Source organism: Dipodomys ordii, unplaced genomic scaffold, assembly GCF_000151885.1.
Source record: "Dipodomys ordii isolate 6190 unplaced genomic scaffold, Dord_2.0 Scaffold13, whole genome shotgun sequence".
Lineage (NCBI taxonomy): Eukaryota > Metazoa > Chordata > Mammalia > Rodentia > Heteromyidae > Dipodomys > Dipodomys ordii.
The window spans coordinates 15,979,762-15,994,169 of NW_012267229.1; the positions used below are offsets into that span (position 1 = coordinate 15,979,762).

General features: G+C 45.2%; 1 protein-coding gene across 4 annotated transcripts in view; it reads right to left on the reverse strand.

Moving 5' to 3' along the window:
* The window catches only part of LOC105981779 (ubiquinol-cytochrome-c reductase complex assembly factor 1), an 89,411-nt gene that overhangs the window by 5,687 nt on the left and 69,316 nt on the right, over positions 1–14,408 (reverse strand). For 2 of the 4 annotated variants that reach the window (XM_013011105.1, XM_013011108.1), the window contains exon 8: positions 5,198–5,275. The exons of the other annotated variants lie outside the window; for them this stretch is intronic. In XM_013011105.1, the coding sequence (XP_012866559.1) occupies positions 5,198–5,275 (78 nt within the window). The remainder of the gene's footprint in view (positions 1–5,197; positions 5,276–14,408) is intronic. 4 annotated transcript variants of the gene reach the window in all.

Below are 14,408 nucleotides of genomic sequence, written 5' to 3' on the forward strand. Positions count from 1 at the left end.
GTCGTGCACCCAACACTGCTTCTCTGGGCACAAAGAACGCTAGGTGTGTGTGTGTGTGTGTGTGTGTTGCGCACCCAACACTGCTTCTCTGGGCACAAAGAACGCTAGGTGTGTGTGTGTGTGTGTGTGTGTGTGTGTGTCGCGCACCCAACACTGCTTCTCTGGGCACAAAGAACTCCGCTAGGAAGTCCAGATATCACAAATGGCTAATGACAGCCATTTTCCATCTCAGACCTCTAGGGGATGGAGGATGAGGGCAACAAAAGGGAAAGGCCCTCAGAAGTTGCTCTGTCTGGGTGCCAAGGAAGTGTGTGGACCACAGTGCTGACCTGGAGCTAGGAAGCTGGATCAGGTCCTAGTTCTGCAGCACCTCGTTCAATGGTGGTAGCTATTACTATTGCAAAGAAATGAAAACATTTGCTCTGAGTATTTGCAATCACTACAGCTTCCTTGAACTTTAAAGGGAAGATAATTCAGCTGGGGATGTAGCTCAATGGTAGTGCACTTGCCTCACATGCTTAAGGCCATGCGTTCAATCCTCAATGCCAAAAAATAAAAACAAAACCAAAGGGTATTATAGAGGCGTTTTCTAAAGTGCGCTAAGTTGGATCTGAGGACTAGCACGAGCTTTGCCTGTAGCTGTGGAGACAGTCAAGGCAACAGCAGGATCTGGGAGGCAGCTGTCACTCATGGCTGTGTCACCCTAAAAAAGCAATTAGACCGTCACAAGCATTGGTTTCTCATGAGTTAAACAGAGTTGTGAGCATTAAGAAACAATGCCCCTGAAAAGTTCCTGGCAAACATCACAAAAGCCCCGGGGGCTAGGGTTGCATGTGACAGAATGGTCTGTCTATTGGGCACTGTGGCATGTGAGGTTTGGCTCCAAGGCCCACTGCCCAGAACAGCCATGTCCAGAGGTGACAACTGAGTGGAGGAGCATTCCGCCTACCCCAGACACCCTCTGCTAAATACCCACACAGCTCCACGGCTGAAGACTGTCCTGGCACAATGGCCGAGTTGGGAAATCCTGCTTCTTCTGGAAGATGGCAGCAGGAGCCAAGGACAAGTCCAGGCACATCATTCTCTAAGCCATTTGCTCACACAACAGCTTGCCTGTGTCTCAAGTGGCCTGGGCACAGGCCGAAGTGCTGTTGGCTGTGATCCATACATGTGACATGGGAAGGATGGAGGGGGTGGCTGTCACGGGGGTTCGGAGAAGGGGCAGGGGCTATGATAGGCAAAGCCTGGCACAAAATAAGCAGCCTCAGTGGTGGGCAAGGTGGCTGGGAGGAGACAAAATCAAAAGCAGGAGTTCCTAAGCAGTCAGAGAAAAGGGCTCAAGGCAAGTGAGCAGTGCTGACACCATGACTGTTCCAGACTGCCAGGGTTCCTCTACACGTGGCACCTCATAACTCTGCAGGCCAGGCAGCACAGGCATTATTTCCCCCACTGGAAGGACGAAGGCTCAGAGGTTAACTAGCTAATTAGTGATGGAAGAAGCAGCAGTCTGCACTGGTGAGGTCAGAGGACGGTGCCTATCTAGCTCTAGGCATGGCACACAGGCTGGTATGCAGTGCCAGTGGACTGGAAACGGCCGCAGTGGTCATTGAACACAGCTGCAGCCTTCCTTCCACCAGCCTGCTAGTAACTCAATGGAAACAAATGGAAGTCATGTCTGAGAGTGCAGAACAGGAATAAAGGTACCAAAGAGATCATTAGATTGCATGACAATTTTCCCATAATCCAATTGGTATCTAGCTTATTTCTCCTCATTATACAAAGAAAGCATTCTCCAGGCCAGGGACTGGTGGCTCATGCCTGTAATACTAGCTACTCAGGAGGCTGAGATCTGGGGATCCAGGTTCAAAGCCAGCCTGGGCAGAAAAGTCCCTGAGACTCTTATCTCCAATTAACCACCAGAAAATTGGAAGTAGTGTTGTGGCTCAAGTGGTAGAATGCTCACCTTGAGCTGAAGAACTCAGGGACAGCACCCAGACCCAGAGTTCAAGCCCCATGACAGACAAAAAAAAAAAAAGAAGCAAGAAAGCATTCTCCAAGAAATTAGGGTGTCTATATCTAGAGGAACTGAGAGGGAGGTACTAGGTATGGTGATAAGTTTGGAATGGCAGAGTTTTCACTCAATAAAGACTGATTTGACAACTGTTATCTTAACATGAGCTTAAGAACTTGGAATCACAACAGCCTGGGCTCAGTTCTCAGGAGCTTGCAACGTAGAGCACCAAAGCTCACCGGCACCGAACAGCAGCACAGAACCAACTCCTGGGAAGTGGACAAATGCTAACTTGCATTTACTATACATATATAAACTATAGGCTGCTCACGACTCCTCATTCCTCAGCCTTGGCTTTTGTGATGAGTCCTCAGAAAGACCTTTCTGTTCCACACTAAGTCCTTCCCTGTTATTCTCCATCACTGAAATTAAACATTTGTAATTAAACATTTGCCCTTTTACTTGTTATTTGTCTATTGTCTGTTTCTCAACTAGAAGTAAACTCAGTGGAAAAAGATGGGAGTGTCACAGACATTTCTCCCTGGGCGGGCTTCAAACATGATCCTCTAGATCTCAGCCTCCTGAATAGCTAGGATTGAAAGCTTAAACCACTGATGTCCAACTCCTGTGTGTGTGTGTGTGTGTGTGTGTGTGTGTATGTGTGTGTGTGTGTGTGTGTGTGTGTATGTTTTGAACTCTAGATCTTACACTCCCATTTGCCTTTTTCACCTATGGTGCTTTACCATTTCAGCCACACCCCCACTTCTGGCATTTTGTTTTTTGTCTTCATGGGGCTTGAACTCTGAGCCTGGGTGCTCTTCAGCTCAAGGCTAGTGCTCTACCACTTGAGCTACAGCTTCATTTCTTGTTTACTGGTGGTTAACGGGAGATTAAGAATCTTACAGACTTTCCTGTCTGGCCTGCCTTTGAACCGTGACCCTCAAATCTCAGCCTCCTGAGTAACTAGGCATGAGCCACCGGCACCTGGACTCTTCTGGTTTTTTAATGGCTAGATAGGTTTTTTGTTTGCCTGGGCTGGTTCTGAACCATGATTCTCAGATCTCAGCTTCTTGGGTAGCTAGGCATAAGCCACTGGAGTCCGATTTAAATTAGTTTCTGATTTTCATTCCATGGTGCATTTCCTTCATGTCTGTGTACCTACTACATGCCAAGTGCCATGCTAGGTACAGAAATATACACGTAGCAGGCATTGCCACTTCCCAGAAGAAATCTCCACCCAGCCAGAGTGACAAGGAGCGCTAATGTATTAAGCAGTGGGAGAAGTCCAGAGGCGGATGTAACCGCAAGCACATGGTGTGTCAAAAAAAAAAAAAAAAAGAGGCAGATGAATCCTGGTGGTGTATATACAGGTGTTCATTACAGCATCTTTCAACTTTTCTATATGCTTGAATTTTCCATAATAAAATGTTGGAGGGGGATGAAATTAATGCTATGACAGATGAACTTTAAGGACCTTCTAAGTGAAATTAACCAGTCACAAAAGAACCAATACTCTAAGGTTTCCATTTTCATGGGGTCTCTAAAGAAGTCAAATTCACAGAGTTAGAAGAATAGGAATTGCCAGAGGCTAGGGGACGGTGGGGTGTGGGGATGTGTGTTCAATGAGTAAAGTTTTAGTTGGGAAGATACATGCTCAAGACCTATCACTCACTGAAAAACAACAACAACAAAACCCCAGCAAGTTGAAAATGACTTTGCAAGGTTTAAGTCTCATTGGCATAAAGGAGGGAAAAACTGATGCTTGTCTATGCACAGATAACATCTATAAGGACATCTGATTAACTATGAATGAAGTTTTCTTCAGTGACAGAGAATAGGGCAGGGATGGAATGGAACTTTTTATTTTCAATTTCAATCTGTTACACAGTTTTACAAACTTTTAGTTATTTTTGTTGTTGTTGTTGGGCACAGTCCCTGAGGTTCTTTCACTCAAGACTAGCAGTATACCACTTTGAGCCACAGTGCTACTTCCGGTTTTCTGGTGCTTAACTAGAGATAAGAGTCTCAGGGCCTTTCTTGCTTGGGCTGGCTTTGAATGGCAATCATCAGATCTCAGCTTCTTGAGTAGCTAAGATTACAGGCATGAGCCACCAGTGCCCAGCAGCTTTATGAACTTTCTTTTTTTTTTGGCGGGGGAGGGGCGGTCCTGGGGCTTGAACTCAAGGCTAGGCACTGTCCCGGAGTTTCTTTTGCTCAAGGCTAGCACTCTTACCACTTGAACCACAGCCTACTTCCAGCTTTTTCTGTTTATATGGTATTGAGGAATTGAACCCAGGGCTTCATGCATGCTAAGCAAGCATTCTACCACTAAGCCACATTCCCAGCCCCAGCTTTATGAACTTTTAAAATGTATATGTATTGCTTTTATTGTTTTTTGTTGTTGTTGTTGTTTCTGGTGCCAGTAATGGGGCTTAAACTCAATGCCTGGGTGCTGTCCCTGAGCTTTCTGACTCAAGGCTATTGCTCTATCACTTGAGCCACAGTTCCACTTCTGGCTTTTTGGTAGTTAATTGGAGAGTCTCATGGACTTTCCTGCCCAGCCTGGCTTCAAATCATGAACCTCAGATTTCAAACTCTTGAGTAGCTAGGATTACTAGTGTGGGCCACTGGTGCCCAGCTTGTATTGCTTTTATAATAAGTAAAAAACAGTGTGTAATGTGTCTACAGACTATGCTTATCTATGTTAAAGTGTGTCTCTGGGAACTGCAAGCTTTGAGGTAAGATATGCTTTGCCTTTGTTTCTCTATCTAGCACCCATATTTTGGAGCATTCTCTTTCAAAAGCACTGGCAAACCAGTCAAAGAAGATGAAGAAATGACTATTAAGCTGTGGTGACAGGCAATGATGGTCTCAGAAATTTCCCTCACATCTTATCATCAAAAGTATTTGGAGGCGGGGCTGGGAAGGTGGCTCAGTGGTAGAGTGCTTGCCTTACATGCATGAGGCCCTGGGGTCCTTTCCTCAGCACCATATAAGTAGAAAAAGCCGGAAGTGGTGCTGTGGCTCAAGTGGTAGAGCACTAGCCTTGAGCAGAAGAGCTGAGGGACAGAGCCCAGGCAAGTACTTGGGGATGGAGGCAGGGCACAGAGGTAGAGTACCTGCCTAGCAAGTGTGAGACTCTGAGTTCAAATCCCAGTATAGCCAAAGGCTTAATGAATATCTTACCTCATCATATCCCAAGATTGATGCGTAGAAATTATTTGTCATAAGAAGCATATTCTTCTTCAGGATATAAGAATTAACCTACAAAAGAAATGACAAAAACAGAAGTATGAAAGAAAGGAAAAAAATGCTGAAAACTATGACTGTACGGTCTTAGTTGTCACAAGCTATTGGGAGGACAAAGAGAAAGGGGTGCTTAACAAGGCAACCTGACCATTTCTCTCATCTATCAGTATTTGTCCTAATTTGCCACCCAACATAGTTTAATGAACTGATCCCCCAACTATGTGCCTAGTTTTGTGCTAGATCCTTCACACACCAAGTAAGAGAAACAGTGTCTTGATTGGAGAAGCATACAGTAAACCAGCACTAAAAATGACAAAGCTGGGAACTGAGGGCTTACACTCACAATCTTAGCTTACTCAGGATGCTGATGCCTGAGGACCAGAAGCCAGCCCAGGCAGGAAAGGTGGAGAGACCCTTATCTCCAATTAACCACCAAAAACCTGGAAGTGGATTTGTGGTAGAGTGATAGCCTTGAGCAAAAATACTCAGGGGCAGCGCCAAGGCCCTGAGTTCAAGCTCATGACTGAAAAAAAAAAGCCTACTGCTCACCTGGTACCTCAAATTCTACTCCGAATGTGCTAAGAGATGAGTGGATTTCAGTGCAAATGCCCTATGGGTGGGGAGCGGGGGAAGGGTGCACTGAAGGAAGCCTGAGCAGAGTTTGACATGACAGAAGACTGAGAGGCAGAGAGGGTTTTCAAGACAAGGAACAAGATGCTAAGGAGCAAGGAGAGCCCCCAAGGCTTTGTGTATGGAGGCTGTGGGGGAGGCAAGATGAGCAGCTATGAAGTAGTAGAAACATCCATGCTAAGAGATTGTTTCACAGTGCAACTCCTAGCCAAGCCTAGTGGTGACTCACTCTTATATTCCTAGCTACTGAGGAGGCTGAGATCTGATGATCAAGGTTTGGAGTCAACCTAAGAAGACAAATTGGTGAGACTCTTATTTCCAGTTAACAAGCAAAAACCCAGAAGCAAATGGGTGGCTCAAGTGGTATAGCCCTAGCTTTGAGTGAAAAAGCTAAGCAAGAGCATGAGACACTGAATTCATGCCTCCAATATTGACACACATGCACATAAGCACACAGAGAGACAGAGAGACAGACAGACACAACATAATTCCTAGCCAGGCATTGGTGGTTCATGCCTGTAATCCTAGCTACTGCAGGAGGTTGACATCTAGAGTACACCAAAGCCAGCCCAGGAATTAAAGTCCCTGAGATTCTTACTTCTAAATAGCTGACAAAAAAGCTACTAGGAGGGGGTGTGTGCTTTATGGACATGAGCTCTTCTAATCCTCACCAGAACTTATAGAAGTGACTACCTCAGAGACTCTTCGAAGTGGTGTGGCCAGCCCTGGGTCATATAGTAATCTACTAATAAAGGTGAGATTAGCATTGGATCAGTCCGAATCCAGAGTCAGTGCTCATTATGCCCCACAGGTGCCAGCTTCCAGGAAAATCATTTTACTTTGGATCACAGGCCCTGGTGGCTCATGCCTGTAATCCTAGCTACTCAGAAGGCTGAGATCTGAGGATCGAGGTTCAAAGCCAACCCAGGCAGAAAAGTCTGTGAGACTCTTATCTCCAATTAACCACCAGAAAACTGTAAGTGGTGCTGTGGCTCAAGTGGTAGAGCCTTGCCTTGAGCTGAAGAGCTGAGGGACAATACCCCAGGTCCAGAGTTCAAGCCCCATGGCGGACAAAAAACAAAAAACAAACCCAGGTGATTTTATTCTAAGGATCATAACTGGTCTCTGTAGAAGTGAAGAAAAGGTACAATGATTAGATTTAGTCAGAAAACCCGGGTTCAAGTCATGGCTCTTCTATGGACATTGGATGGGATCTTAGTGACTGAGTTAAGCTGAGTCTGTTTTCTTGTCTTCTCAAGGCCCTGCATGCAAGGGCTGTTTTGGAGAGCAAATGAGTTAGTATATATTCATTCATTAACTTAACAACATAGCCTGAAACCCTTGTTGATGTGCAGAGTGCTCTGCAAATGGAAGGAGTTATAAGTAACACCTTCTGGTTTGCTTATATAAAATGAAAACCAGTTCCAATACTTTATAGTCATGGATAATTTTCAAAAATGAAGAGAGAATTGTGAAGCTCAAGGCTGGAAAATGTGAGATTGGTAGTACTTGGGAATGCAAACCATGACCTTTCCTGCCCACCTTCAACCCAGACCACATGAGCCATCCATCCTTTATGTTCTCGGAGCTGGGTGTACACTGCTCTCTCTAGGTACACAGCATAGTTTACAGAGTTCCAGTCAGCCTCTCCCACCTGTCTGAGAATTGCTCTAGTGTCATGGGAACCATGACTAATGAACATTAGCACCCCAACATCCTGGTGAGGGCCTGGTCCAGGGCAGAGGCTAAGACAGGCACATTGGTAACTAAATCCTATGGAGTACTACTCAAAGCATGTTTGTCCAATAACTCTAGTTATTTTGGTTTTGCTTTTGACACCTCCCTGTGTCTCTGAAATTCCAGACACAAATACTATCAAACATGTGCAACAACTTCCAAATGGGCTAGGATGCAAGAGTCAAGAACCCAGCTAGAGTTAAGAGTTCATTTCTTCTGTCATGTGAGGCTGAGACTTCAAATGGACCTCTTTGGTTTTTGTTTTTTTGTCAGTCATGAGGCTTGAACTCTGGGCCTAAGCACTGTCCCTCAGCTCTTCAGCTCAAGGCAAGCACTCCACCACTTGAGCCGGAACGCCACTTCTGGTTTTCTGGTGGTTTATTTATTGGAGATAGGAGTTTTATGGACTTTCCTGCCCAGGCTGGCTTTGAACCATGATCCTCAGATTTCAGCCAAATGGACCTCTTAATACTCATGTTAGGGTGCTCCTTTCCTCCCATTCCAGTTGTTTTTTCTTTTTCTTTCTTTCTCTCTTTCACTCTTTCTTTCCTTCTTCTTTTTTTATTTTTAAATTTTTATTTTTATTTTTTGTGAACATACTATACAGAGGGGTTACAATTACATGGGCAAGATAATGAGTACATTTCTTTTTTTCTTTTTTTTTTTTGGTCAGTAGTGGGGCCTGAACTCTGGGCCTGGGCGGCTGTCCCTCAGCTCTTCAGCTCAGGGCTAGCACTCTACCACTTGAGTGTCAGCCCTACTTCCGGCTTTTTCTGCTTATGTGGTGCTGAGGAATTGAACCCGGGGCCTCATGCATGCAAGGCAAGCACTCTACCACTGAGCCACCTTCCCAGCCCCAATGAGTACATTTCTTATCAAGCATTGCAGCCTCATCCTTTGTTTACCCTTTACATCTCTTCCCAGCCTCCCCCCCACCCCCCCCTCTTCTTCTTTCTTCTTCTTCTTCTTTTTTGTTAGTCATGGGGCTTGAACTCTAGGCCTAGGCACTGTGCCTCAACTCTTCAGCTCAAGGAGAGTGCTCTACCACCTGAGCCACAGCACCACTTCCAGTTTTGTGGAGGTTAATTGAAGTCTTACAGACTTTCTTGCCCCAGGCTGGCTTTGAACTGCGATCCTCAGATCTCAGCCTCTTGAGTAGTTAGGATTACAGGCGTGAGCCACCAGCGCCTGGCACCAGTTATTTTCTAACTATGCAAGCACAAAGGGACAATCCTAAGCAGCGCCTCTCTTAGGAAACATTCATTCAACACGTCCAGCAGAGGCAGCTTACAGGGAGCATCGCACCATTAACTTCAGAGTTGGACGAGTCCTCCAGATTACCTACTTCAGTACCTCCGAGGAAATGGCGAACTAAGGCCCAACATTGGGAATAGACTCATCCAAGGTCACAAATCAAGTCAGCGTCACAGTCAGGATTAGAATCTAATTTATGGGTGTTTTTCCTACTTCCCTATCTGTAGGGTTATTTCCAGAGATCACCAACAGCTTGCTCTACAAACCTTAGTTCTGACTTTCCAGCAAGGTCCAAGAACACACAAATGCATTTTCTCCCATTGAGGTGTACCTGCATCCTGGCTGGCTACTGCCCAGGAAGTCTGGGTACAGGAGTGGAGCTCCTTCTTAGCAAGGCTCTTCTGCCTCCTGATCCTCTAACTCAGTGACCTATAAGCGATCTCTTCCCTCTCACCTCTAGATGAGAGATGGCAAACGGCCACAGAAGGAATGGTTCTCAGATATCATCACCCAGGCTGGATTAGATCATGAAAAGGACCCTTCCTGGAACAGGCTGGAAGCTCCATCACTGCAGACACATGATCTGAGGGCAACAGGTGAGGGTAAAGTGACAGCAGCTTCCTGAACTGCTGGACTCACCCCACCAGGCCCTTCTCTTCAGCTCAGCAGTCAAGGATAGTCTGGAGCTTCCCTGTTGGATTTTACTCACTCACTTGGCCTTTTGTTCACTCGTGTGTAGGTTTCCTGTCTCCCCAGGGTCAGGCCTCTCTCTGTGGAGTACCCTGATCACGAATCCACAGATGCCCCAGCAGAAGAGAAACTCCTCCCGGATAGCGTTGAGCTGCTTGCTTATTAAACTCTTATCCTTTCCATAATGCTTTGCTATTTTATAAAAACCCATACATACTGCAGCACCACATGGGAAAAGGTTCCTTTTATATTAGTTACTCATATTTTCCCATTTATTTAAGCTATTAAAATTCATGCAGGTATTTTATAAGCCATCAGGATTCGGTGACTGGTATTACTGAATGTTTCATAATAAACTAAACAGAAGAAATCAGAGGGTTAAATGATGACTGCAATTCCTGTAATGACTTAATTAAATTTTTATTGAGAACATAAACCATGACGTAATTGCTAGCCAACCATGGCTCTGCTTTCCCAGCATGTCACAGGGCGGGAGTCCTCAATAGGAGGCTAGGCGAAATGATCAGCAGGTCTCGGCTGAAATGGGGAGGGGAGCAAGGCTCATGTAACACACTCAATAAATTATCCGTTCATTTTTAAACAAAGTCCATGAGTTATAATATATTTGCCATGCACTTTTTATGACATAATAAAAATGTTACCTTAAGGATTACTTAACACATACTACAAATGTTATAGCAGAGGCAGGCACAAGGGGCAAAGAAAACAAACATGAGCAGGCCAGGGACGGGTCCTGGAGTTTATGTCAGGGGTGGGGAAGGGAATGGCATAGTATATTAAAAGGGAATGCAAAAAAAAACGGGGTTGGGGAGGGGGAAGGGAAGCAAGAGTTCAGGGTTCCTAATCAGCAGATTAATGAATGAGACAGGCTACAGGGAACACAAGCAAGAAGGAATCTTGCAAGGCACATTTTAAATTAATGGAGTATTCTCAGAGAGGAATATTAGCTTTAAAGAGATGCCAGTTCATTTGAGGCCAATTCGCTGGCCTCTTTCCCTTTCCACTGTTGCAGCTCTTAAAGAGGTTTATGTGACTGTTTAACAGAGGAACCAGACTATGCGGATATAGGGACTGATAGGATATTGAGTTTTAACGTCTCTGTGAGCTCTAGAAGGTTTTTCAAGATGTATCCTTTGTTGTTTTCCTTTCCTCATCTCTAGCCTCCCACCTTCACCTCCCTCAGCCAACCTTGTGTCATTTCCACAGTTGTGTAATGCTCTCTGCCACATATCTATTGGATGATGATGGAAGGGATGCTACCTCCTTCTCCTCCTCCTCCTCCTTGTTCTTCATCTTCTTCGTCTTTGTCTTTTTGTCAGTCGTGGGGTTTGAACTCTGGGCCTAGGCACTGTCCCTCAGCTCTTCAGCTCAAGGCTAATACTCTACCATTTGAGCTACAGTGCATCTTCTAAGACCTAGATCCTGCATTACATTCTCCACAAAACCTCTCTTCTCCCTAGTCCACAGGTGCCACAAAAGTGATTCAAATCCAGAAACATGAGCTGGGTACTGGTGGCTCATACCTATAATCCTAGCTATTCAGGAGGCTGAGACATGGAGGATTAAGGTTCAAAGACAGTCCTGGCAGAGAAGTCTGTGAGATCTCATATCTAATTAACCAGAAAAAATGTCAGGCTGGAGGTATGGCTCAAGTAGTAGAGCACCAAGCATGAGCAAGAAAGTCAAGCAAGAGTGTAAGGCCCTGAGTTCAAACCCTGATACTGAGATTAAAAAAAAAAAATCAGGTGCAAGTCATGCAGTTTACTGCTTGCCAATTGCTAAGAATTGAAGCAAGAGCTTAATACGTATTAACTCAATAGAGTACGGTTATTTCTGTTTTAGAAAAAGGGAGCCAGATACAGGTGGCTCATACCTTTAATCCTAGCTACTTAGGATGCTGAAATCTGAGGATCACAGTTCAAAGCCAGCCCAGGCAGAAAAGTCTGTGAGACTCTTATCTCCAATTAACTACCAAAATGCTGGAAGTACAGCTGTGGCTGAGTGGGATAGTGCCAGCCTTGAGGGGGGTAAAAAATAGCTCAGGCCCTTAGTTCGAGCCCCAAGACTGGAACCAAAAGGAAAAAAGGGAGAAAACAATGTTTGTGTGTGTGTGGGGGGGGGGAGGCTGCACTAATGGTGAGGGGAGGGAGAATGGAAGAAAGCTGGTGCAGGAAGGCACAGGAACTGAAAAGCCTGAGGTGGGAATAAGCGAGAGATGTAGCTCAGTGGTTCAATGCTTGCCTGGCATGTGCAAAGCTATGGGTTTAATTCCTAGCACAACAAAAAAGTAAAAATAAATCATTTCAAACAGTTAATGCAACAGGAAGTTTTGTAGATGATGCCTGTTTTTGTTTTTGCTTTTTTTGTCGGTCATGGGGCTTGAACTCTGGGCCTGGGTGCTGTCCCTCAGCTCTTCAGCTCAAGGCGAGCGCTCTACCACTTGAGCTACAGCGCCACTTCTGGTTTTCTAGTGGTTTATTGGAGATAGGAGTCTCACGGTCTTTCCTGCCCAGGCTGGCTTTGAACCACGATTCTCAGATCTCAGCCTCCAGAGTAGCTAGGATTACAGGCGTGAGCCACCAGCGCCTGGCGATGATGCCTTTTTTTTAAAGTGTTCTTTTTTTTAAAGTGTTTGGGGGGAATGGAAAGGGTCTAGAGAAAAGAAGGTAGAAGAGTTTAGTACTGAGATTTAAGCTAAGATCCTTGTACTCACTAGACAGGAGCTCTACCACTTGAGCCATGCCCCCAGCCCTTTTTGCTTTCACATTTTTGCCCAGGCTAGTGTGGTCCACTAGACTTCTATTTCTACTTGCCAAGTAGCTAGAATAATAGGCATGCACCATCACAGCCAGCTTTTCCTGCTATTGTTAAAAAGGGAACTCATTCTTTTGCTGGGCTGGTCTGAAACCACAACTCTTCTATTTCTGTCCCCTGCTGCCCTAGCTGGGATTACAAGCATGAGCCATCATGCCTGACTGATATGTTATCTCTTTACAATAATACTAAAAAGAGGACATTACTGTCCTCATTTATAGAAAAGCTATCCCCTCATTTTTCTGTGGAGTTTTTCTTTTCTTTTCTTTTTTTTTTTGTTGGTCATGGGGCCTGAACTCAGGGCCGGGGCACTGTCCCTTAGCTTTTCAGCTCAAGGCTAACGCTCTACCACTTGAGCCACAGTGCCACTTTTAGCTTTTTCTGCTTCTGTGGTGCTGAGGAATCAAACCCAGGGCCTCATGCATGCAAGGCAAGCACTCTACCACTGAGCCACCTTCCCAGCCCCTGTGGAGCTTTTCAAGTCCTCCCAAAGCTTGTGTGGAGGTTCCCAAAGCTTCGTGGAGGTTTTTACATTTCCACCAGGAACATTTACTGGACTATTTTAAGTCTGTTTATAGGCTACTCGGCCTCTGCACAGTACATTAGACTGTGAGTTCCCTGAAGGCAAAAGCAGTACACTGTATAGTACACAACAGGAAAATTAGTCAATGTATTCTCATCATAATTAAGTCTCAAAGTATGATGTCCACGTATTTCCATAAGTTTCCAAAAAGCTCCCTGAGAACAAGAACTTGAAGAGAGGCTGAGCCAGTCCATACACCTGCTGCTGTTTGCAGGGTTTTCAGTATAACCCTACTCTAGCTGAGGAGGCCTGACTTCTGAAGTCTGTCCTACTTGTTATCTCTGAATTTCCACTTGCCTCTTAAATATATCTCTTTCACTGAAACTAGTCTCCAGACTATCTCCTATCCCACTATGACCACTTGCTAGAGATCTAGATTTGGAGCAAACATACTCATAAGGAAGTCCTAAATAAAGAGGACAGCTTCTGGCCAGGCGCTGGTGGCTCACACCTGTAATCCTAGCTACTCAGGAGGCTGAGATCTGAGGATCACAGTTCAAAGCCAGTCCAGGCAGGAAAGTCTGTGACACTCTTATCTCCAATAAACCACTAGAAAACCGGAAGTGGCACTGTGGCTCAAGTGGTAGAGCACTGGCCTTGAGCTGAAGGATAGCGCCCAAGCCCAGAGTTCAAGCCCCATGACTGACAAAAAAAAAAAAAAAAAGAGGATAGATTCTGACAGAGCTTCTGTGGCTGTAAGAGTCACCCTAATGAGTTAACAGCCAACCACTTTCAGAAGTAAATAGGTTAAACGTGAATTGGCCTTCCATTCTTATATCCCCTCAAGTGGGCCCTGGAAATATATTACAAAACATCCTTGGAATTAGCTTTTTGTTTATTCTTCCAAGTTTAAATGCCCTTGGTTAACAAGTACTAAGTGCATGAAAGTTTTGGTCAGGCTTTGGTTTTCTGTTGTTGTCAAAAACAATATTGGAAAGTAAAAAGTTTAATTTATTAGTGATCATTAATGGTCAATTATCAAGGTAGAACCAAACCTGAAATGTAAGCAAAAGAGAACTGCAAGGCGGGTGCTGGTAGCTCATGCCTGTAATCCTAGCTACTCGGGATGCTGAGATCTGAGGAGCGCAGTTCAAGGCTAACCCAGGCAGAAAAGTCCCATGAGACTCTTGTCTCCAATTAATCACACAAAAACTTAAAGTGGAGCTGTGGCTCAAAGTGGTAGAGCACTAGCCTTGAGCAAAAGAGCTCAGGGAGAGCACCAAGGCCTTGAGTTCAAGTCCTACAGCCAACAAAAAAAAAAGGGGGAGGGGGCTGGGAAGGTGGCTCAGTGGTAGAGCGCTTGCCTTGCATGCCTGAGGCCCTGGGTTCGATTCCTCAGCACCACATAAGCAAAAAGAAAAAAAAGCCGGAAGTGGCGCTGTGGCTCAAGTGGTAGAGCACTAGCCTTGAGCTGAAGAG